Source organism: Montipora capricornis, chromosome 6 (assembly GCF_036669925.1).
Source record: "Montipora capricornis isolate CH-2021 chromosome 6, ASM3666992v2, whole genome shotgun sequence".
NCBI classification, from domain to species: Eukaryota; Metazoa; Cnidaria; class Anthozoa; order Scleractinia; family Acroporidae; genus Montipora; species Montipora capricornis.
In genome coordinates, this window is record NC_090888.1 from 39766961 (window position 1) to 39791292 (window position 24332).

Sequence of the window (24332 nt, forward strand, 5' to 3'; positions counted from 1 at the left end):
TTTCCCAAATACTGGGGATTTCGCAAGGGAGACTGTGGCCGGATTACGTAACTTTGAACTGCACATTTAGCAAAGTCCCCACATCGGCTCGGGGTTCCCCCACCGCCTTTCCCTAGTGGAAACCGACGACAAGTGCATAAACAGAACTCGATCATAGAAGTACAAGAATTCTACAGAATTGGTTGTGAAAGAAAATAAAATAAATGATACTGGACTGAGTTCCAAATTAGGACTTCACTAATGGTCTTTACAAAATAAGTCACTTTTCAAAATTGTTTAAAACGATTGCTCCGTTCTGAGACATGTTTGTTACTATGCACGGGTACATGTACGCTACTAAACACGACCAAAAGGAGATATACTTTGCATATGAGATGATCACATTCACTGCATTTCGTCGGTGAATTGGATAGATAATACTGATTACAAACATAATGAATAGGTCCGCGGCTCTTCAGAACAGAACGAAGAAGGATATTAAGTTTTAGGGCAAACTGATAATTACGATCCAGTAGAAAACTAAGACTCAGTTGTACTTTTTGCATTTTAACTCAAACTAACATTAAATTTAAACAGAGGAAAATACTCGTTACATAAAGCAGTGTTTACGTTTGCGCTACGAAGCGGTTGTTTGAAGCTGATTGCAAATTGGGAATGTTAGAAACATCAAATCAAACAGTCTCACTCTCAAAGTACATTTGCCGATATCAGCTAGGTAATTAACTTGTGAGTTAGATAAAGGTAGGAACCGTGGCCCTTCGTATGGAGCGATCCGTTGTTTGCGTGACTTCCGCCGTTCCATGATACAGTTCATTTCTAGTCCTGGAACACGCAAAGGAATAAAATGACAAATATTCTGTGCTATACAGTGAATTTCGATGCGAACTTCTCATGATGCGCCGTGTGTGGACAAGCAATTTCTTCAAAGCACAGCAGCCGGCACCGGCGAGCATGACTTTATGTTGTGGAATGGAGTACAAAAAGCAAAACTAAATCGATGGATTACACATTGAAGTCATTATGAATGTTACACCAAAGGAAAAACAACAGAACACAAGATACTGGGAATACTCCTATGCAAAAGAAACTCTCAAGTGCCAAATCGATACATCTGATATGATATCTTCAATAGATATCTTTCCAGACGTGAAATAAATCGACGAAATGTGTAGCCTACGTGCTGAAATGTATTCCCCACTAAACCTTCGTTAGTCCTGTTCCGGGACTCCCTCTTACCCCGCCCTGAAAATGGGCCTGGAACCCAGGCGGGAAATGAGAGTGTCCTGTATTACTTGCAGGCGCATGCTCGGAATGAGCCAATCATATTGCATTTGATGCCCAGGCTGGATATGTAAATAAAGGGAACCTTAAAACTTCCACAAAAAATCGTATAAGAAAATTACTGTACGATTTGCAGTGTCAGGAAAGAGAACATCTAGATTATGCCTCGTCGTGACCAAACGAGGAAAAAAAACCGCGATCGCAGTGATGTCGGAAAATTATTGCCCAATAAATGTAACGACTGAGCAAGGTGACACAACGCTTTTAAGTAGCATTTTTCTTTCTTTTAATTAATCTTCAGGAACAAATTTTGACCGGAAAAATAATTCTTGACAACGTCAAAGTAATCGATGTTTGACTGTGCATAAGTATGTATAAATTTAATAGAAACATTATTGCTTTATCATTGCGTTATCAACACAAACTGGTATGTAAAAAAACAAATAGTCCAGGTTGTGATTCAATTTCGTTTAACTTTTTATCTAACTTTATCACAGGCAACCCAGGCTCACTGTACCAATGTGGCACACACAGTCAACCTGGGTTACCTGTGACTTTATCAGGAATAATGCTCGGTTTTCCTGTCATGCAATCGTATTTTAGTTTTTCCGATCTAAAAATCATTGCAGTCTCAACAGGCAGCTCTACATAAAACCACGGCTTGTAAGGAAAGAAGTATTTAATGCGACGAGTGCTTTGAAAAATTAAGGAAAATTAATAGTCTGAGTAAATTACTCTACTCTAATTACTCAAAAAAAAAAAAGAACTCTGTTTGTCACCGGTGTTTGTGTATTATTCCTGATAAAACTGAGAGTATTTACAAAATTTTTCACCTGACTATCGTTTATTGGGTATCCAAACAATTTGTCCCCGATTTTGAAAACAATTGGTAGGCCTAAACTCCAAAAACAATCACAGTTTCAATAATTACTTTGCAACTCAAGTATATGTTCACTGGATCAGTGCAATTATCACATAACTAGATCGACAGAAGTAATGAACAATATATATTATTATACATTGGTGTCACCAGCTCGATTTTGATTGGCTATAAGCACGCAGCTAATTCTTGCTTGCTCTGTTTCTCTTACGTCATACCTACAAACAATAGATTTTATATATGTAGAATTGACGTCATACCTACAGACAATAGTTTTATGCATGCAGAAGTGACGTCACCTAACACACTAACCAGCAGTTTGATCAGTTTTCTCGTGGCGCAGCTCAGCTCAGGAATATGAATAATAAAACAATTATTGAATTCGGTTTTCGCATGTTAGCGATAATTATCAAGGCCTCAGTTTGCGTTATCCGCCTCAGCCTTCGGCTTGGGCAGATAACACAAGCTTTGGCCTTGATAATTATCGCTAACATGCTCAACCTCATCCAATAGTTGTTAAATAATGAACAATAAACAAGAGTTCAAGCAGGAGATTAATTAGTCTTCGTTGAGCGATTCACATCCACAACCTACAGTATATTTGTAAAGTAGGGAGTTTAAGAAACGACGACGGCTACGACTGCGACAACGCCACAAAACAATAATATCATTGGTTAAAAGAGCATAAATAATCGAGCTGCACGTGCAGCACGGATGTTAGCAAGTTTGTTTGTTTGCGACGTGAAATCACCAAACTTGAGGTTTTGACGACAACGTAAGCAAGCAACACAGAACCTTTCATTCTCTGTTTTCACTCTGAAAGCGCTCGTACCAGTTTTTTTTTAGGTTACTTCGCCCATATTGTAGGACGTGAACGAGACTGAATAATCCCGAAAGACTTATGATAGAGCCAAGCTATATTTTGAGGTGACGTTTTCGTCGACCGTCGTCGTCGTAGATCTTAAAGTCCCTAGTTTCAAGGAGTCTCGGGAGAGCAATTAAATCAAAATTTGATATTTTTCTGTGCCAAAATCATACACCTTATTCCAAAATGGCCGCTGATTTATGCGGATACAAATTGGCCCTTGTTGCTTGTTGTCATTAAGACACTTTGAGAGGTCACCCAGAAGTCGTGCCCGCAGAGGCCCTTTGGCTCACACGTTCATACGAAGAAACAGATCTTTTTTTCTGAGGTTGAAAACGTGGCTACCAGCCTATTGAACATTTTTCAGAAAGGAAAAATTCCTGTCATCTTTAGAAAAGATAGGCACGCATTGCGTACGTGTGGTAGTGCAGCAACACAACGCTTTTTTTTTTTTTCTTCATATTGTCAACAGAGCTGCGTTTTGTCTTTTAGGCGATTCAAGTTGTCCTTGCATAATAAGTAGCTCTAACAGTACACGATATTGTTTTCGTATTGTATATCATATTGTAGTGCCATGATAGAAGTCTTAGTTAAATAGCCTGCTGAGAAGACATGTGGTTACTAGCAAAGTTCTTAACCCAGAAAGATTGAATAAAATAAAAGGGAATCGGCTTCTAGGCTGACATGTTGATTATTTTTACTTTCTTTTCACCACAAGTTTAAGCCTGCACTCTGAGCGTTTGAAAGCTTTGTAATACAAAAGTTCAATGAAGTTAATGTTTGTCAGGCGGGGATTAGTGTCTAGATGGGTGACCTAAAAAAAACACTTTATAATGTTCAAAAATGTGCACTAAGCAAGGTACAGATTTTGTTAGCTTGCTTTATGCAAAACAAATATTGATGCAAAAGTAAATCCATATTGATACACAGTTTTTAGGAAGAGCAGAAGAAAGTCTTCAAGAAGGTCGATTTAGAATAAAATATTTTGCCATCAGCAACAAAATTTACGACATGAAAACAACATTAAATTTGAACCGCGAATATAAAACTTACCATCAGCCAAAAACATTTTGGGAGATTTTTGCTACGTTCAATTTTGTTATTGTACTTTTGGCTGCACAAGTAAATCGCAAAATCGAAAGTAATTCCGCGGGCGCCGTGATTCAGTTACCGCAGTTACAATGAAACATCTGTGTCTAATGTAGGCAAGATACCGGGTTTTTGTTTTTTTTAGTTTTCTTTTTCTTTCAAGTGTTAGAAAGTTTGACAAGAAATGTGCGAATTCAACACAAAGATCACGATCGCCCAACTCTTGAGGTTGAACACTGTCTCTGCAAAGCCAAAAAATTACTCTCCAAGACAACGTTATTTATCACCAAGTAATTCTATCGTCTTGCAAATAGCAGCTACTTTATTATTCACCAGCGTCACAACTTTTTGCTGATTTTGGGGCTCATTTTGTTGAAACCCAGGCGCGCTTTCAACTTATGGACGTGCTGCATACAGTGCACTACCACAAAAATCCTCCCGTATCACATTTCAACCCACGTATGCAAATTCGTTAAGCTCGAAAATTACACAACATGATGAATTCACAAAAGCTGGAGTTCTCAGAAAAAACCTTTTACAGCGAAAAATTATTGAAACAAACAATATATAAGCTTTAGAGGCAAAAAAACTGTTCCTATTTCAATTGCGTGCGTGCAAACAAGACACACAATCCGTGTCGCAAAGCATATGCAATGAAATAAATTACGGACAGTTAAAAAAAATATATCATTTTCTGAAGAATTTTTTCCGTGAATAATGAAGCACAAAATAGACAACAAGTTTTCTTTTCAATACTTCTTCACTGTCAAATTTCCATTTCTTTTTTTACCCGAAGACTGCGCAGAGTTGAATAGTTTACAAAATAATATAAATTGCCAGACAACTGACTGTGATTGCAGTAAACACAGATGCATTCATTGTTGTACAGAACACCAGTGTTAGCCAAATAAAGTTAGAAACAAACCTCACTTTGTGACATCCGACGACCAAAGAGGCAATTGTTGTCGAAAACCATTACTTATCGCTTTGTCGATTCCAGATATTATTTTTTCACCGCCTGTCTTGTTTATCCAATTGAATTTCCATTATTGAGCTCCATAAGGGTACATTTTGTTTAAAGATCCAAGAAAACGCCATTCGCGTTGCAATGACTTTCGACGCCATTGCAGGTTTTAAGGTAAATATTCTACTGTGTGCACCAGAGAAATCTACTACCCTTTCTATCCTCTACTCTATGCACAAAGACACCACTTAGCAGGGGAGTGACAAGAAAGACTTTTACCGTCACAGAAAAAGAAAAGGAATTTTACCCATTTTCCGATTTTCTGACTGGGATTGCCATACTGGCAAAACAAACTCCCCTGGAAATATAACACGGTTGCCGCTGGCATGGGGAATCAAACTGTGAATAAATAATATTGGTACTCTAGAAAGTCTTAGTATGTATATAACAAACAAAACCTCATCATGGAAAGAGGCTTTCACAAAACTCACTGGTTTCCTGGAAAAACAGGATCAAGGATCACCGGATCAAGTATCAAGTATCAAGTATCAAGTCTCAAGGATCAGTTCAAAATAAATCAAATCAATTAAACCCCTGAGTGACTACACTATTAAAGTAAAAGAAAAAAAAGTCTCTTTGTCAACAGCGATGTTATCTTGTGTTATGCCATATCAACCACAGGAAATTCTTGTGGCGCGCAGAAAAACGTCATTTACAAGGGGAATGTCGTCATCGAAAGCATCCCAGATTTTTTTAAGTACTGCTGGTTTTGAAAACTATATTTTTTTTATTTGTGCAGTTCCCCTGTTGAAGCTGTCGAGAAACAGAGAATAGGGAAAGGCCAAAGTCCTTTATTTTATCGGAAGTGATGAAAAGTGTTGGAATAGACTTTCTGCCTGCTGTGCTTATCGGTGACAGAAAACAATTCTTCCTCGTTAGTCGTCAGGTACTTTATTTAAAAAGAATCACGTAAGACTAAGAACTGATTCAATTCTACAATGTTTGTTCTTGAGATTTTCGTGTTATCTCTAGATCTCTTGAAGGCAAAACAACAACTAAGTGGGGCGATGCAATTTTATCCCTCCGAATCAATTGTCAAATTCTTTCGGAAAAACGACTAGCGACGACTTACGAGGAAAAATTGTTTTTTTGAGACCGATAAGCACAGCAGGCAGAAAGTTTATTCCCACACTTTTGATCACTCCCGATAAAATAAAGGACTTTGACGTTTGCCGATTCTCTCTTTCTCGGCAGCTTCAACAGGAAAACCGCACAAAAAAAAAAAAAAAACGATGGTTCGCAAAAGCAGCAGTGCTCAAAAAATCTGGGATGATTTCGATGACAACATTCTTGTAGTAAACACGTAAGAATTTCTGGTGATTGATATGTCCTAACACAAGATAATATCGCCGTTGACAGACAGGCGTTGTTTTTTACTGTAATCGCGTAGTCACGTAGGGCTTTCCTTTATTTGATTTAATTTGAACTGATCCGTTGATCCTTGATCCTTGATCCTGGATCTAGTGATCCTTGCTCCTTTATCCTTGATCCGGTAATCCTTGATCCTATTTTTCCAGGAAACCAAACTCACTCGCTCCTAAAACCAGATCGACTTTTAAGTCCCGAAAAATATGATTTACAGGATCTGAAATTGTAGCTTCTATCGATTAAAAGTCGCAGGGAACAGAGTTGATACACTCAGGTTTCGGCAAAAATTTAGCGACAACGGGTGAAGCTATTTTCGTTCCACCGCCATACTGTTGCTTTTACGGTATTATCTCCATGGATATACTTGAAAACCGCAACGACGACACCTTCGAAACCCACGATTTTCTGTGGATATTATAGATTTCGTTTTGGGATAAAGGACTGACAGTGAACAATTTGTGTTTTGCATTGGATTAAAGGGGCTAGGTCACGCAATTTTAGGCAATTTCAGCACTGATCGAATGGTCATAGAATTAACTAAAATATCAAAATAACTGTTCAAAACTATAGAAGAACTCTAACAAAACACAGGGAAGCCAAGAAGAGACATGGATGGACAAAACTGGAGAGGATTCAAATGGATTGAGTTTGGGTAAATTTGAAAAACGTCGGCCCACCTTTTTTCAAATTTATATCAGTCTATATCAAAATGTCATTTACACAGCTGGAAAATCATTCTCAGTTGTTATGTGGCCGTGATTTTGCAAATGAAAGACTCTTGCTCTGCCAATTTGACGTTAAGAGCTCATAATTAACAAAATTAAACAAAATTACCTAAAATAGCGTGACCTAGCCCCTTTAAGGAAGTAAGCGGCATTTTAAATCTGTTTTCCTAGTAAAGTGTTGTGTGACTTGTTTTTGGTCTCGTGGGCTGTATCAACTAAGCGTGCGTTTCCGAGATTTCTGGCCAAGTAAGGAGGAATTAAATTTAACAGCACTGGTTTGGTATTGCAGGAGTTCAGCATATTATAAAAATCACGCAATTCACCAGGCGACGGAGGTGCGATATCAGGGTTATCTTGCTTTGCTTCCTGCCTGATGTGAAATTAATATTTTCTACTCTAGAAGATGACGTAAGATGCCATAATCCATGCGAATTTTAACTTGATGCACGCCAGTTTACTTCATACTCTGTTGAAGGTCTGACTGCGATAAAACAAGACACTACCTTGCCCAGCCATGCAGCCGCGGCAACGCGCTCTTTGTACCGTTGGATTACGTTCTGTTATTATCCACAAAGAAACCAACGGATTGTTAAGTTTCTGTGAATGGCGAACTTTTTACAACAAACAACAAACTTTTCGGCAACGACATTTTGAATGAAGCCTGAAACCATGTGATTGTTAGCCTGCGAGCAGGCTCACTTGTAGGCACGGAAAATGCGAGCCGGCGAAGCCGGCGAGAGGAATGGGGCGAGGAAAAGTGACACTTTTCCTCAACTCATTCTTCTCGCCGCCTTCGCCGGCTCGCGTTTACAAGTGAGCCTGCTCGCAGGCTATGTGATTTTAGGCTTGAAGACTGCGAAAGGCTGTGAACTGTTTTAATGACTTGTTTCAAGCACCAAATACGATACTAAATAGACTTATTCTACCGGTGGTAAATATTCTGGATCAAAGTTCTTGTCGGAATTATAAATGGATCAATTCCGATATGAGAAAGCTTTTCTCTGTATCGTTCCCTGACTTTTGAATCAAGAATATAATAATCTCCAAGTTTCACGGGCTGATCAGTCATTCTAATTTCAACCTTGTTTTTTTCCTGTAAGTATTGAGGTTTCAAGCAAGCTAAAACGCCAATCGGATTCTACGACTTTGAGAGCATCAGATAAATTACTTTACGAGAGATTATCTCGCTAAAAGTGAGCTCACTATGAACATTTCCGTATCTTTCCTCACAATGTATGACTCACGTGAACCACCAATATGGCACAGCCTCAATTTCAAGTATCTGTCCAAAGCTCGTGACGTCACGTAAAAACGCTGTATAGATTTAGCTAACCCTGATAGCGGAGCTCCTGTTTCTAATTTCACGAGGACTCATTGCGATTACTTGTTTATAACATAACAGCAACATTTTCTTGTCACTGTCGAGGCACATCCAAAACCAGTCGGGCAAACGGATTAAAAAGTACTTGTTCGCTCACATTTTAAAGGAAAACAAACAAACAAATGAACTTTTTTTTATGTCCAAAAGGGTACAGATAATTGTTATTTAAATCCAGTTGACAATAAAAATTCGATTTTCATTTAGCCTTTGGTAGATTGTGCCCGAAAAAAAAGCATATTATGTTTTTAGCAATGCTCATATTTTTTAGAAATTACGCTTGAAACCTTGAAACCTAAAATTATGCTACTTTCTGAAAATTATGCTCTCTGTCACCGAAATTATGCTACTTTGATCTTGAGTAAAATAAAGATCACCAGTAGCTTAACTCTATCAATTCTGACTTTAATGAATATTCATATACTCCACCTTCCAGTCTTACAGTCTTTAGCATCGCAAAAACGCATGTGCGCACCTCAAAAAGCCAAATGACAGGCGCACCCAACGAATCTGTTCCTCACATTATCTGTTCCCTAGAGGAATCTTGCTGGCTGGCAAAAATGCAGGTGTTTCGATGAGCTGAGTGGGAAATTTATTATTGATAGAGGCTTTTCCTGGGAATTACTGACTTTTTCTAGCATTTCAACCCGAGCTGGTTGTAGAAACTCTGAAGACTGAGGACGACTAAAAAAAAAAAAAAAAGAAAAAAGAAAGAACCCCTTCCCTCTCCCAGAGAGTAGTCACAGGCATACGACGGCTGGTCAGAGTGATTGCACTTGCGGAAAAAAAACCTGTTTTGTCCCGGTTTTGTCGCTTTTGTTAGGTCGTTTTGGATCGAAAGATTTGAAAGTGCGCGGAATTCCTGGCTGGGAAATAAATTTGATCAGCTGGCTAGGAAACCAACCAATTTTATCTAGCTGGCTGGGAAATTTCTTGTGTGTCTTGCTGGGAAAAAGAAATGATGTGATTTCCCAGCAACACTGAAAAACACCTGAAAATGCCTTAATAACATTTATTTTCATTAACTGGGGTATAATAATACATTTCACAACAAATTGGTCGTTGGGTGCCCCTGAAATGGGAGATTAACAAATGCTATCAAAATCAACCGTTTCTGGGTTCTGGATGCGGGTCAGTAAGTTTTAGCCCGCATATTTGTTTTAGAAGCCATCCAAGCAGAGCCCTCAGCTCAGTACAAAGACAACTATGCATGTTGTTAATCTCTGTGTTATCGGTTATTGTACTGAAGTATTACGCAAGCCTGTAAATAGTCCACGAGAACATGCTCTTGTGAATCGTTAAACGATGAGTTAAGAATAGAGAATACTCGTTCAGCGGCGGAAGACGAGGGCTGCACCAGCAGAACCTTCATAACTGCAGAAGACCAATGGGGTAGGTTATCAGATTGTTGGTCGCTGGAAGTGCTGGAAGTAGGTGAACTCGAGGACGACGCCATCTTTGATCTGTGGCCTGAGGGGCCAAGCCGCCGAGCCATAAGCGTGGTGGCTTGAGGAGAGTTGTGCACAGGAAAACCTGGTCTGCCAGACCATACATGTATTTGACCATGGGCCTTAGCACATACCTCAACATTTTCCAAAAACAATACAGAAATAAAACACAAACTGAATTATTCTAGAACTATAGAGCGAATGCATAAATGGAGGCCAAAAAAAATATGATTTCGTTTATGTGCTAATTAGCCTCATTAGCCTCGTTTGCATGGACAAAATACAAAAGAAATGTTGCTTGAGAGCGAGTCTAGTGAGTCTAATTAGCACATAAACCAAAGAATAATTTTTTGGCCGCCATTTATGCATTCGGTCTATGATGAGTTTTTTTTTTGTTTGTTTTCAACTCATAAAAGCTCGGATTATGCTTGCAGTGCTAAACTGAAATAAAGGCTTAAAATAATGCTCGTTTTTTCTCTGTTATGCTTAAAATTATGCTAGCACAATCTACCAAAGCCTATTTTCATTCCTGAACAAAGGAAAAACCGATTAAACCACTTTTTGAAAATAAAAAATGGTTCAGTGCCCAAGGAAGGAATTTGTGGAGTAACTTCTTTCACTAAGTATGAGCTATTACTGGTATTCTGTTTTGTCGTTCTCGTTCTCTTTCGCTCACCTTTCGTTTCTGTTCTAGTCATAGGTCATCCAGGCATCATGTAACCTTATCAAGAACTATAGTTGACGTAGTATAGCCGTATAGTCCCGTCGAACCACAGAAAGCGAGCGAAAATTGAAGCCTCCCTTATGTTTAGGTAAGTTAACCTGGGTTGAGCCTGCAATCCAATCGAAATACTTTCAAAACAAAGTATCAGCTGACCAGTATTACGTGACCATATCGCGGGCTCAAGCTTAAGCTCACTGAGGTCAGCCGGTTTTTTTTTTTTTTTTTTTTAAGTTGACCGCTGCGCTGACAAGGTACTGGTCTTCGATTGGATTGCAGGCTCAACCTAGGTTAACTTACCTGAACATAAGCGAGGCTTCATATTTTCGCGCGCTTTCTATGGCTCGACGCGGCTACACGGCCATACTATATATCAACGAAAGTTCTTACACAGTCAACGCTTTTCGTGTTCAGGTGGAAAACGGTTTGGAAGATGTCTTCTTTGTGCATTTTTCGCTGGTTTCAATCCAGTTTGACATATCATGATATCTGTGGTCCACACTGGCGGCTACGCAGCTATTCAAGTAAAGCATCAGCGGGATGTAAACTTAAAGCTGAATGTTTATTTTTAATTTGCTTAGAGCCACTTTTTTTTGTGTATTGCAATTTTTGGCATATCTTTAGAAGCTCTGATAAGGTTACATGATGCCGGAGGACCTATGTCTAGAACAGAAACGAAAGGACTGAGCGAAAGAGAACGACAACAACTAAACAGAATACCAGTAATAGCTCATACTTTGCACACAAATTCCTTCCTTGGGCACTAAACCGTTTGTTATTTTACCGGATGCGTTATTTAATCAAAGTGGATGCGTTTTTTCAAAAGGTGGTTTAATCGGTTCTTCCTTTGTTCAGGAATGAAAATCGAATTTTTATTGTCAACTGGAATTAAATAACAATTATCTGTACTCTTTTAGAGATAAAGAAAAAAATGATTTGTTTGTTTGTTTTGCTCTAAAATGCGAGCGAACAAGTGCTTTTTTAATCCGTTTGCCCAACTGGTTTTCGTTGTGCCTCGACAGTGGCAAGAAAATGCCCTTATGTTATAAACACGTAATCGCTATGAGTTCTCGTAAAATTAGGGGGAAATCTCACTAGCTGGTGTTTTGAGAAGTTTGTTTAAAGTACCTAAACGTTATTTCAGTGTTGGAGCGGATCTTGTTTGAAGTTCTTCCTTTCTTGGTTGCATTTCCGTATTTCAATTCTTAAACCAAGCCAACCTTGGCCTGTTTCAATGAAATACATCAATATGTGAATGATTTCGTTTTCAGAGATAAAATGAAATAAAGTACATCAGTAAAACTCTTCTTTGACCTTGAACTGACAAAGTTTTTTATTTTTATTTTATTTTTATGGCTTCTAATTTTAATTTAGCGTGATTCCTAATCGCTGGCTATTGACAGTTGACTCTGAAATGACTTTTTTCCCTTTTCCATTCGCTCGCTGAGAGTGTGTTTGTTTTCTTGTAAAACTTATGCGGTTCAAGAAAACGCTTTAATTATTATAGCAGCAACAGAAACATCAAAACAAGGACAATTCGAGACCTTATATTTTCACTAACCCTACAGACAATAAGAATAAATAACCAGGGAGCTCCGCTTTTAGGCTTGGCTAAATTTATATATTATGATTTCCCGCCAGAGAAACGCGGGTTGCCAAATACAACGCTGCGATGCAATTTCCCGCCAAGAAAAATTGTATGAACACTCCCGTCCCCACAGGCTGTCCTGTCTCAGCACCTCCATCCCGAAAGTCTGTATGCAGGGGCGTACGCTGACGTCAAAGCCAAAATTTCTCGCATGGATACATTTCCCAAAAAATCTTACCCATGGTCCATTACAATACACCACCATTTCAGTTCCTTTATAATATCATATTTTAACAACTCTTGTTTCTTACTGTTCATTTGATCAATAAATCCTGCACCCGCGATTACAAATTCCAGATAAAGGACATCTAAGTAAAGCATTGACATTAAACCGTGCAAAATCAATCGCTATTCATTACGTTATTCAAGCCTAACAAACGTTATCGTTATGGCCTTGTGTTTCCTTTACTTTTTGTTTCGACTGGTACATCGCCGTGTCCGCCGTGATCAAACCCTCCACTCCTTACATTTCCAACGACACTAAACTATGCAACGCACAAGGTTTTCATATTCAGTACTGAAGAAGAAAGAGCATTGTTCCTTTTTTTTTCTTATGCTTACGTTATACTTATGTCGCAGTTCGAACGAGGATGAAATAAGCGCAATCACAAGAGCAATGCGGTCAACCAATCATCGCTATCCACAAATAAAATGGCGGATCTTCATCTGCCATTTTGATTGAAGGTGAGTAAAGTTGGTATCGAGAATGTCGTTACTACTGCACCTGAGTATGTCCTTATACTTACGTTGTGTTCTTACTTGCTTTCAGGTTTATTGCTTCTATGCTTGCGCTTATGTGCCAGTGAAAGCAAGCCCTTACTGGTTCGTAGGCTCAAATCCTCCTTAAGGTTTCTTGTCTCAAGTTGTCTTTCCCAGTTGCTAAGCAACTACAATCGGTATCATATCATTGAGATCGGAGGCCATGCCGAGTGAAATGTAGCTCAAAAAAGATTTTTACCATTAAGGCAAAATTCTCGCGCGCTCATTGGCTAATTTCTATTGTCAATAAGCGGGCCGACACATTAATAGAAAGTTTCCGTTTTTCCAATAGCCAATAAGAAAGCGAGGCAAGTTATGAATTTAATAGGTGGCGCCAGATTGAATAAAATTGAAGTTTCTCGCATTTTTGTCTCGCGTTCTTCTCGTGTTTTGATTTAATTTTGACCTCTCTGCCTTTTTGTTATTGTAAAAAACAAACTGATGTCAGTATTATCTTTTCATGCGTCTGCCCTGTTATTGACAATGAATTTCGTCGTAACATTGTCAAAGTAGTCTGCGGATCCACTCGGCTATCTCCTCGTGGATAGACAGCTACTTTGACAATATTATGACGAAATTCATGATCAATAACAGGACAGACATATGGAAAGATTAAACTGACATCAGTTTGTTAAACTGAGTATTAAACTGCCTTTTTTTTCCTTATAGAGATTCCATAAGTCCATTTGAAACTCAAGTTCGTGTTTATATTTTGTAGAATATCTTGCATTTCTTCGTTTCCTCTCATTATTCTAAAATATTGGTGTGCAAAGTGCGAACCAGAGGCGATCATTTCAGTAAATTCTTAGAATTTCAGCAACTTAAATGTGCAACGCCTCTTTTTAGTAAAAGAAAGAATTGAAAAACAAAAAGTGTCAAACACCAAAAGACAATTTTCTTGAGGCAGGCCTTTCTGCATAGACTTCCTGTATGTTAAGAGTCACATTCAACCAGTGCTCAAAATAGCTGTGACAATATAATTAAGATACTGGTAAACACAATTTTATTTTTCAGCTCACGTAATATACGTCTACAGTAAATTGAACAGAACAATTAAAGTTTTTCGTTTGCTTACTGATACTTCAGTGTTATACTTTTCAGTGATGTAAAGAGCTCTACTTTGCCCATTCTCTCCGGGATTATTTTTACCTCTTTTTGTCCAAATTCGGTTAAAAAATATCTTCGAGCTAAAGTTATAAATAGTGGAGTGATGTTAGCAATGCATACCACTCGTTATATTTGTCTCCATCTCATCTTCCCTTGATGAATAAACAAACTAGACCTTAGCATAACAACCAGATCAAATCAATGGTTAGAGAAGAAATTAAAAGGAACGGAACAATTTACTGTCTCCGTAAGAGATATTCAGTCTCTGTGTATATTCGAGTTCAAATTTTCATTATTGCGGGAAACTTTCGGTCAGCTAGAAATGATGTGTTGTAAACGAAACGCAATACATTGGAATTTAAAGTAATATCATTTCGTTATACTTCACATCATCGTGTTTTGTTGATTTTTGTTTTTGCTCTTTTTATATTATATTATGGGTAAGTGATTTATCATGACGTGGATAATAACCAGAGTAGCCAGAGCTTTAGTGTAGGTGATTATCATGTTGAAGAATTTTACTTGCGGGCGAGGTAGTAGCTATATATATATATATATTTTTTTTTCCTCTTATAAACTCAATCCTATGCAAAACGCTGCTGGTAGATGCTGATTCCGTTTTCCTCCTTACTGAGGAGGACCTCCGGTTTAAGGGGCAGTCAATAGTGCTTTTGAATAAACCAAATTGTTCTGCCTCACGTAATATTTAAAAGGCTTCTGCGATCAAAAACGTTTCTTTTACTTCTTGTTTCAAAAAAAAAAAAAGCGGTTTGTTTGTCACTAGACAGGCGAAAGTTTAAGCCTTCGTTTCACCAAGTTTGTTTATTTCAACTGACGATACTCCTGTTCTCTTGGTGGCAGCTGAATTCTTTATGGGAACATTTCATTGACATTCACCTAAATATGAAAAAATGGCGTTGAGGTGTTTTTAGCGGGGGTCCAGTCGGCAAAGACTGGACTTCGTTTGGTTCTCACGTGATTAACCAAGCGTCCGTCCGTCAGTCTGAACAGACTCTGGGGGTGGGGGTGGAAGACTAAGAAGGAAAGGGAGGGGAGTCTCGCGAAGGCATTAAATATTAAACTCAAATTTAGCGAAACGATTAAACCCATTCGAATAAAACAAAACACGCGTGGAATAGGAGAAGAAACCCAAGGTGCAGAAGACATTGTTTGAGCCAAGAACAAAGTGCAGTCTTCACCGACAAAGAGGAAACGAAGAAGATCGACAAAGAAAGCGGCTTAGGGCTGGAGAGAGAAGGTGAAATTTCAACGAAGAAAGCAGCGAGGCTGAGAGAAGCCGAGTAAGGAGAAGAAGAGAAAAGAAGTAGAGAACGCCATGAGGCTGCAGGAAGTAAGGAGAGGATGAACAGAGAAAATTACAAAGAAGAACGCCTCGAGGTGGGAAAGGCAAGGAATAGAGCATGTATGCGACAAAAAAGCTATGATCATGAACAACGAGAAAGAGAAATACAAAGGCGAAGAGAACGGCGACAGAAGTGCGGAAGCCATATGAAGCTATTAGCCGGAAGGTGAGTAAGGTTTACCTTTTGTGATGCTTTTACGCTGAAGTGGGTTAGGCAACCATTTTCACTAATCGCTGCCAAAGGAGACAAAATTACAAAAGCTAAACACTTTTAAATGACCACGGTTAGTTTCCCTCTTACTTTTTTGTTATTTTTCATGCCTCGCTGCCTTGCTATTTCATCGGGAGAAATGGTGCGACATTTACGCATATCAATGAGCCATTGCAGCGGACTATTCAAGCGTGAATGCGCAATAAAAGCGTCAAAATAGTAAAGAAAATGGATGTTTCGGGGGCGATAGAATGACTAAAATCGTCTTTTCTGGACGTAAAAATGCAATTTCTTTAACATAATAGAACGGATTCTTATACTTAAAGGGTTAATATATCATGGTGGCCTAGGTTTTTTTTTTTTTTTTTTGGGTGATTTTACGATAAAACCGCAAAAAAAAAAAAAAAAAACCTGCCGTGTTGACAGATTCTGACATATTCCAACAATCACATGATGTCGCCTGTTAAGCCAACAGCGCACATTATAATTATCAGAGAGTTTTGCCGTCATTGTTGTCGTTTTCGTCGGGCATATCCGACCTCCCGACGCTACAACTAAAGCACTTTTTGCAATGTTTGAGGCAATGTTTGAATTTGTTTTCGTTGGCCAGATAAGGCTTTTTTGCTGTTGCTCTAATGAAACTGAGGGGGTAAGGGGGTATTTGCATTTGAGGTTACGATGGTTTTCAGGGTTATCTTAACTGTTTATTTTTACGTAAGGAGTTAGGTCAGGAGTCGGTCAGACGGACACTTCAGTTTCTTTGTGTTAGGATTAAGGGGACACTTGATGGTATTTAACACACATCGCTTACGTGCCTTCACCCTGAACAGCATCCCATATCTTTCTCTTCACCCCCTACCTGCACTAGTTGGCTTTTGACACTTTTTTCTTTAAATTCGCCACTTTTTTTCAGGGCGTGATGCCATAAACAGTCAGAACCCAGAAATTCCATGTACCATGGAGATTGAGGACAGCGGCAAAGTATACATTTCCAGGACTGATTTGTTATACGTGAAAACGACACACCACATCAATGTGGAGCGCTGCTTACAGACTACCATCTCTAAAACCTTACGTCACAAAAAGCAACCACCAAATGGACCTTCACAAGAGAAGCAATAATATAATTTGCGACTTACCTGACAGCTTACCGGACGGAACTAAGTACCATAATAGTGTTCGGTAACATACAACTCTTACAGGAACACGAAACCAAACGATAAACGAAAGAAATGTCATGTTACAGGTTAAACTAAATTCAGCTAGGTTAAAGTGATTTCAATATATAATTTATCTTAAACTATTTACCTAGGCTAAAATGTTTCAAACCAGTTTATTATCAACTGTCTAAAAAAGGGTTTGCCCTGCCCTTTTCTTCCGGGATGTAATAAAAAAAACGGGGCTTGGATTTTTAGGGGGGTTAAGAAAGAAAGCAATAAATAGAAAGGAAATAAAAAAAGAAAGGAAAAAGCGAAATCATTCTTGCAAATCTTCTTTTCTCTGCTTTCTCCTCATGTCCCTCATGTACCTAGTCCTCTGTTGCTACTCACAATCGTTACCAGTCACCCAGCATCTCTTTCCTCTCAAACCTTCCATGCCACTCCTGAGATTCCAACCACTCCCCACGTACAATTGTGATCGTCCTCTTCAGTTACCGCTACGCCATCGGGTTCAAAACTGCCGTCCGTTTTTTTCTACCAAGGAGTCTAAGCTATTTCCAAGCCTCTGCGGTAGCTACATTTTTGCACATGCGTAAATGACACAATGTGAGACTTATAGCTTATCACCCGTTATGTTTACCGATGGAACTGCCAACGGCAGTGTTTGTGTGAACTCTGAGTTCTTTAAGTTAAAGTGCCTATAAACCCGAAATTTTTTTCTTGCTTCGAGAAATCTTTGTATCGCTCTGAGCAAAATGGCGCAAAAATTTCTGTTTTTGGTTAAAACCGGAATTTTTTACGAATTTTTAAAGTGCGGTGTTCTCTGCCCGCGACCGGGTAAAAGGGAGACTGGGCCTAGTGACGTAATTCCCGGACATTAGCATCAGGCAAATCAACAGAGGAGACGCGTAGTTTTGTAGTTTTCCCTGCGTGCCGGTGAAAACAATTTCTGTTCGGCTGACGTTCGTAACCAGCGTACGTGTTAATCAAGAAATGGCTTCGAACGACTTCATTCTGTCCTCCGGTTCAGATACGGAAGTTTCAGAAATGGAAGATTACGAGCTGGAAGTTGAAGGTTCGCCAAACTCGAGCTTTGCGGCCAGCGATGAGGAAGACACGCACGAGGCATATGCTGACGATCCCCTAGCGGACGAAGAGTGGCTAGAGTTGTACTTCTTCCTTCGCTTTTGCTTTTCGCTTTCACTTTTACCGTAAAACGGTATGGGATGAAGCAGTATCCCTTTCTCTTTGCTTCGAACATTGCTACAACCGAAAACAACACATTTCTCAGGCATGGCTTCACCTCTGATGGAAGTCACAACTTGCGAAACTTACAGTCCGGGTTTTACGTCACGAATTACACTCGACCCATTCCCTTTCGGCAAGCTCACCAGCTCGGTAATGGGTTTTCGAATCTCGCGTCTCCGCCACTTCGAAAATTCGAAAAAAAACCGGTTTTAACCAAAAGCAAAAATTTTTGCGCCATTTTGCTCAGAGCGATACAAAGATTTCTCGAAGCAAAACAAAAAATTCGGGTTTATAGGCACTTTAAGGAAATGGTGAACGAGCCGTAAACACCCCACAAAATATATAAATAGCAAAACAACATCATTTATTGTTGGCGACTGTTACGCAGAAGCTAAAGGATGGTTAAATTTATCTGAAGAACAGTGAAAATGCCCAGATCTCTCCAGTCAAACAAGAGCGAAAATTGCCTGTAAGGAATGTGCTCCTGATCGTCAACAGTGACAACAAAATGTTGTTCCGAAAAAGGAATTACATAGAACACTCTCAGAAGCACATTTACTTAAAGTACCGCGCAAAAATAAGTTTTCTGACTTTCCCATAAACACAACATGAGATATATTCACGGTGAACCAAGGAATCCACTGATCGACTCAGGATCTACTTGAACAGGCAAACATTTGCAGTTTAATTAAAGAAAAGAACTTTTCACACAGAAGGAGAAGACAAAAAAGTCGAATTTATTGGTAGCACAAAAGTTCAACCCAGCGCAGCAATTAATCTTCCCGCCAAAGTCAAGAAATGCTGCAAACAGTGAAAGAAGATAAAAACTAAGTTTATAAAAGGGTGACAATGTTGGTCAAAGAAAAATATATTACAATCTGCAGTGCAAAAGATTTTTTAAGGTCAACTTAGGCTTAATTTTGGTTAACATACATGGAAATCAATTGACTTATTATTCAAAAGTAAACAATGAAGAGAACTTTATAGGGTTGAGCATGTTTGTCGTTTTAGTGTAATGGTGAAGACTACAGATCTGGAGGGTCCGAGTTCGTGTACCGGCAAGTACACAGTACAGATCTTTATTCCTTACTATATTGTAACGTTCATAAGTGTATGAATGAAGAAAGTGATAAGATAATACGAAACATTGAGAAGATGTGTTGAGGTGCGTAAGACAAAGCTTGAGAAAAGTTATAAGTGTTTTCAGTTCCTTTTGGGGAGGTAACTAGGCGAAGTGCATATTCAACCTAGGTAAAATGAAGATCACCTTTTTTAACCTAGGGAAAAACGGCTTCATCCTGAGACCGGATTTGACCAACAACATATACAAGTACTTGCTAATAAATGATGGATTTTTCTTGCTGTTTAGCACTTTCAATTTAAACCTAGCTTAACATAAAATGACCTAAGCTGGAATCATTTTAACCTGAATTTAATTTCAGCCTGTAACATATAGCCGAAATGAAGAAGTGATTCTAGCACTTGTCTGGACGATTTAAGCAGTTGTCTCTTATGGACACCTGAAACATTCGGGTGGCTTCAACGGTATTCCAGTCAATGACCTCTGTGATGCTGGTGCAGTGCTCTTCCAACTGAGCTATGAAGCCACACAGGTCAATTCGTTGGGCTCATTTGTTCCCACATATTTGAAGTGCGGGTAATAGCTCAAATGTAGAAGCTCAGTCCTGGTGATATCCTGGTTTGAGTGAATTTACAATGCCGTACTGTTTCAGTGGAGTCTCCGTACAAATTACGACACATTGGTGTCTTATAGATCTTATCATCATTATGTTTGATCGATGTGAAACGTCAACTATAAAATGTCAAGGTATTTATAGCCTTCCTCTTTCACGTCTCTAATATTCTGGTGGTCTGATAGGTATATTCTGCAGCTGCCGGCCTGTCCTGCTCTTCTTATTTCTAGGACAGCACACTAGTCTAGCCCAAATGGCATTTTAATATCTCAAGATATTACAAGTCAGCGGTCAGCATGAGAGCTGGACGTGCTTTAGCTCGCTCTCTCCATTTTCTATTATTTTCGACTTTTTGGTGCGTTAGTGTTTCATCCAACATTGCAATATGCCCCCCGATATTTAGTGACACTTCTTTTGGGACTGTTGGCGAGCTTTTACATTGTACTGAAGTCCCACTTTTGTACTATATTTTTGTCATTTGTTTGTTACATAAGCGTAAGAGGCATTTCTTCTTTCGTAAAATTAGGTATTATAACAATTCATCTGCCTCATTCCAACTGGATAACTTATTGTTATGTGGGGATATTCATCCGAATCCTGGTTATGGCAGTACTGCACACGACAACATTACTCATGTTAGAAGAAAGCAGTCCACGTGGAAGCATCCGTGTGGAGTTTGCTCTAATTCTGTTCGCTCAAATCAAAAAGGAGGTCTCTCTGACGGCTGTTGTAGATGACACCATATCAAGTGTATCAACATGGATATCAGAACATATATTGATTTGGGTTCCTCCGATGAAACTTGGTACTGTTCCAATTGTACTTTTCTCTTTAACTTCGCCGATACGTTCCTCGAGGAATCTACTACGGGAGATATCAATGCCAGTTTACAGTCGTCGCTTTCAGGTTCTACTGACTGTGTGCGATATATTTTTACCAAAGTTTTATTTTTAAATGCCAGAAGTATACGGAACAAAGTTTTTGACCTACAAGCATTGCTATTTATGGATTCGTTTGATGTTGTTGTTATAGTTGAGACATGGCTGGATCGTAAATATCAGGACTTTGAACTCAAGCTTGAAGGCTATAATATTTTTCGGAAGGATAGATGTAATAGACGGGGTGGTGGAGTGCTCATAGCTGTCAGGAATCATATTTCTTGTATTCACAGGTCTGACCTGGAAGTTAAGTTAGAAATGATAGCTCTTGAAATTCGTCCAAACCCTACTATTTGTGTACTCCTTTCTGCATTTTATAGACTACCGGACGCAGATGAGTTATTTTTGTCACAATTAAGAGAGTTTTTGGTTAAATATTCAAGAACAGGTCTTTCAAATCTTGTTGTAACTGGTGACTTTAATTTTCCACATATTGATTGGAATCTTGGATGCCCTACGAAGCCAGACCCTGAAACTGAGGATCTTTGTAATATTCTGGATGATTTCTTTTTGGTACAAAAGAACCTCCATGCAACTCGAGATCTAAGAAATTCTGGACCTTCTGGCAATATTTTGGATCTGGTCCTAACCAATAATGACATCCTGGTTGAGGATGTAGTGGTGCATCCGCGTGCATTTGACTCAGACCATCATTCAATTACCTTTAAGTTTCATGCTGAGATGAGAAGGCCTAAGAATATTCAGGGAAAGGTATATTGCTACAAAAAGGTTGATTTTAAAGGTTTGCAGGAGACCTTACAATCTATTTCCTGGAATCTAGTTACATGCGATAACTGTATTGATACAGGTCTGATAAAGTTTCAGGATCTTCTGTTTTGCTGCTGTCAATCAACATATACCACAGATAACACTCAAGCGACGCTCTAGGCCTCCCTGGATTTGTAACGATATAATGAAACTAATTAGGAAGAAGAGGAAATTATGGAAGCAACTCAAATCTAATGGTTTATCATATTCTTAAAATTCAAGGAGCTGAGAAAGAAAACAAAGAGACTTATTAATACAAGTTATGATAATTATCTTAAATCTCTCTCTGGGAAACTTCAGGACAATCCCAAACATTTCTGGTCATTTTACTCCGTTAAATCTAAAACTAAGAGAATTCCAGAGACTGTTATTATGATAATGTTTGTTCTACAGACACGTCTTCCAAAGTGGAACTTTTTAATAAGTTCTTCCACTCAATTTATTCAATAGATTCAGTTGATGTTAACAGCCCGACTACAGATGTTGTGAATCCAAACTTGTTACTGAACGTTACAACTACAGCATTTGAAGTGCAGGGAATTCTAAGAAGGTTTGACATCCATAAATCACCTGGTGTGGATAATATACCATCCAGAATTCTACAAATCTGTGCGAAGAAATTGTCGGTTCCCTTGTCCCATTTGTTTAATCTATCTCTAAGGTCAGGAGTCATGCCCACTTTGTGGAAATCCGCTAACATCACTCCAATACATAAGACCAATAATAAGGAATTTGTGGAAAATTACAGATCAATTTCCCTGTTACCTATTCCAGCAAAATGTTTGGAGCGTCTTGTGCATACTGCTATTTATGCATATGTTTCGCCTTATTTAGCGGAGTGGCAGCATGGATTCGTAAAGGGGAAATCATGTGAGACACAGTTGGTCCTCACTCATCCTCAATGGGTCACAGCTTTGGACGAGGGACGACAGGTGGATATTGCTTTCTTAGACTTCTCCAAGGCTTTTGACAGAGTGAATCATTCAATCTTACCGCGGAAGCTCTGTGGTTTTGGAATTTCTGGCTCCCTACTACAGTGGTGTGAGAGGTACTTGAGTAATCGTTGGCAAAGAACTGTGTTGGATGGTGTCTCCTCCACCTGGCTAGAAGTTCCGTCTGGTGTCCCACAGGGCTCCATTTTGGGGTCGTTATCTTTTTTAGTTTTTATTAGTGAGTTACCCGATGTCGTTCTCCCTGGAAATACTATTGCGCTTTTTGCTGATGATTGTAAAATTTCAAGAGTCATTGATGATGCTAGTGATCAATGTTGTTTTCAACGGGACCTGGATAATCTTCATCAGTGGAGTATTCGCAATGCCATGGTTTTTAATGTCAAAAAGTGAAAAAAGTTATAAGATTAACAAAGAAAAGGCAACCTTTAGTCTCTAATTATTCCTTGGATAATTCTCCTTTGAAAGAAGTTAAATAATTCAAAGACTTGGGAGTTACAACTACTGATAATTTTAACTGGAACTCGTACATTGATATTATTGTGTCGAAAGCAAACAGAATGTTAGGGTTAATTAAAAGGACATGTAGAGGTCTGGACGATACTAAGACTCTGAGAACTCTCTACTGCCCATTGGTTTGATCGAATGTTGAATACTGCTGTGTGGTATGGTCACCCTGTACCAAAAATAACATAGAAAAAGTTGAAAAGTACAAAGAAGAGCAACCACGTTCATTTTGAAGACTGAGGACAATTATGAGACCCGTTTAAAAGAAACTAAATTTGATGTCACTTAAAAATAGGAGAATTCTAGTTGATGATACTTTTTTATATAAAGCTCTCAATGGAATAAGTGATATCAATATTGATTCTTACGTTGATTTTTATTCTGATGCTGATCACTGTTCATTTAGGAAATATGATGATTTATCTCTTAAAAAGAAATATGCAAGAACAAATCCACTCCAATATAGTTTTTTTTCACAGGATAGTTGACTCCTGTAATCTTCTGCCCTACGATATTCGTAAGGCAGTAAGTGTTAATATTTTTAAGTGGGGAGTTAAGAAGGATTTATTGGACAATACATTAAATTAGTTATCCATTGTTGAATTATTGATTTTATTTCGATTTTACTACTGTATTTTCGTATTTTGTATTAGTATATATTCATTGGTGATCTGTTTTTTTCTTTTTTTGTGGGGACCTGGACTCCTTTACGGATTATCCATATGGCTATTAATATTATTCTTAGTAATATGCATTACCTTTGATGCCATTTAATTGTAAAAAAAAAAAAAAAAAAAAAAGAGGAAATATTTACCACCTTAATAAGCGAGTCTAGTTGGTCTTTTATAGCCACGTTCAACCTCAGATCGTCTATGAAAAGTAAGGGATTAATTGGCTTCACATCCTTTGCCAGTCTGTATCCAGCTCTCAACTTTCGAAATACTAGAGTCACTGTCTTCCAGGTCACCACAATGTTTCTTAGTATAGAGATCATATTCTATATGATCTCCAGGCTTTTTAGCATCCACGAAAGTGGCACCATGTCATATGCCTCCTCGAAGACTACCCAAGCCATTGACAAATTGTCAACCTTCCCCGGCAGTTCTTCAAGAGTGCCCAGCTTGTGTACAATCAATTGGTCTTTCGTTTCTTGGAATCCCTTCCTGGAACGCTTCTGTTTATCTGCTAGAAGTCCGTTTC

The 24332-nt window shown here is 38.6% G+C and overlaps 1 protein-coding gene and 1 long non-coding RNA gene across 2 annotated transcripts; both read left to right on the forward strand.

Annotated features, from left to right (window-relative positions):
* The first annotated feature begins 15343 nt into the window (after positions 1-15343).
* On the forward strand, positions 15344-17343 carry LOC138050503 (uncharacterized). The gene is made up of 2 exons (XR_011132635.1): positions 15344-15822; positions 16781-17343. It is a non-coding gene; the product is annotated as an uncharacterized lncRNA (long non-coding RNA).
* Positions 17344-20727: 3384 nt separating this feature from the next.
* On the forward strand, positions 20728-23018 carry LOC138053900 (uncharacterized). The gene is made up of 2 exons (XM_068900435.1): positions 20728-21649; positions 22126-23018. Exons 1-2 carry the CDS (start codon positions 20728-20730, stop codon positions 23016-23018), a joined length of 1815 nt encoding a protein of 604 aa, XP_068756536.1.
* The last annotated feature ends 1314 nt before the right edge of the window (positions 23019-24332 follow it).

What these genes read in the sequence shown, in the direction of transcription:
- LOC138053900 (XM_068900435.1), top strand. Translation starts at nt 20,728, where the DNA reads ATGGATATCAGAACATATATTGATTTGGGTTCCTCCGATGAAACTTGG. An exon ending in CAAAAAGGTTGATTTTAAAG is followed by an intron (nt 21,650 to 22,125) that starts GTTTGCAGGAGA and finishes TTTATTCAATAG; the next exon opens with ATTCAGTTGATGTTAACAGC.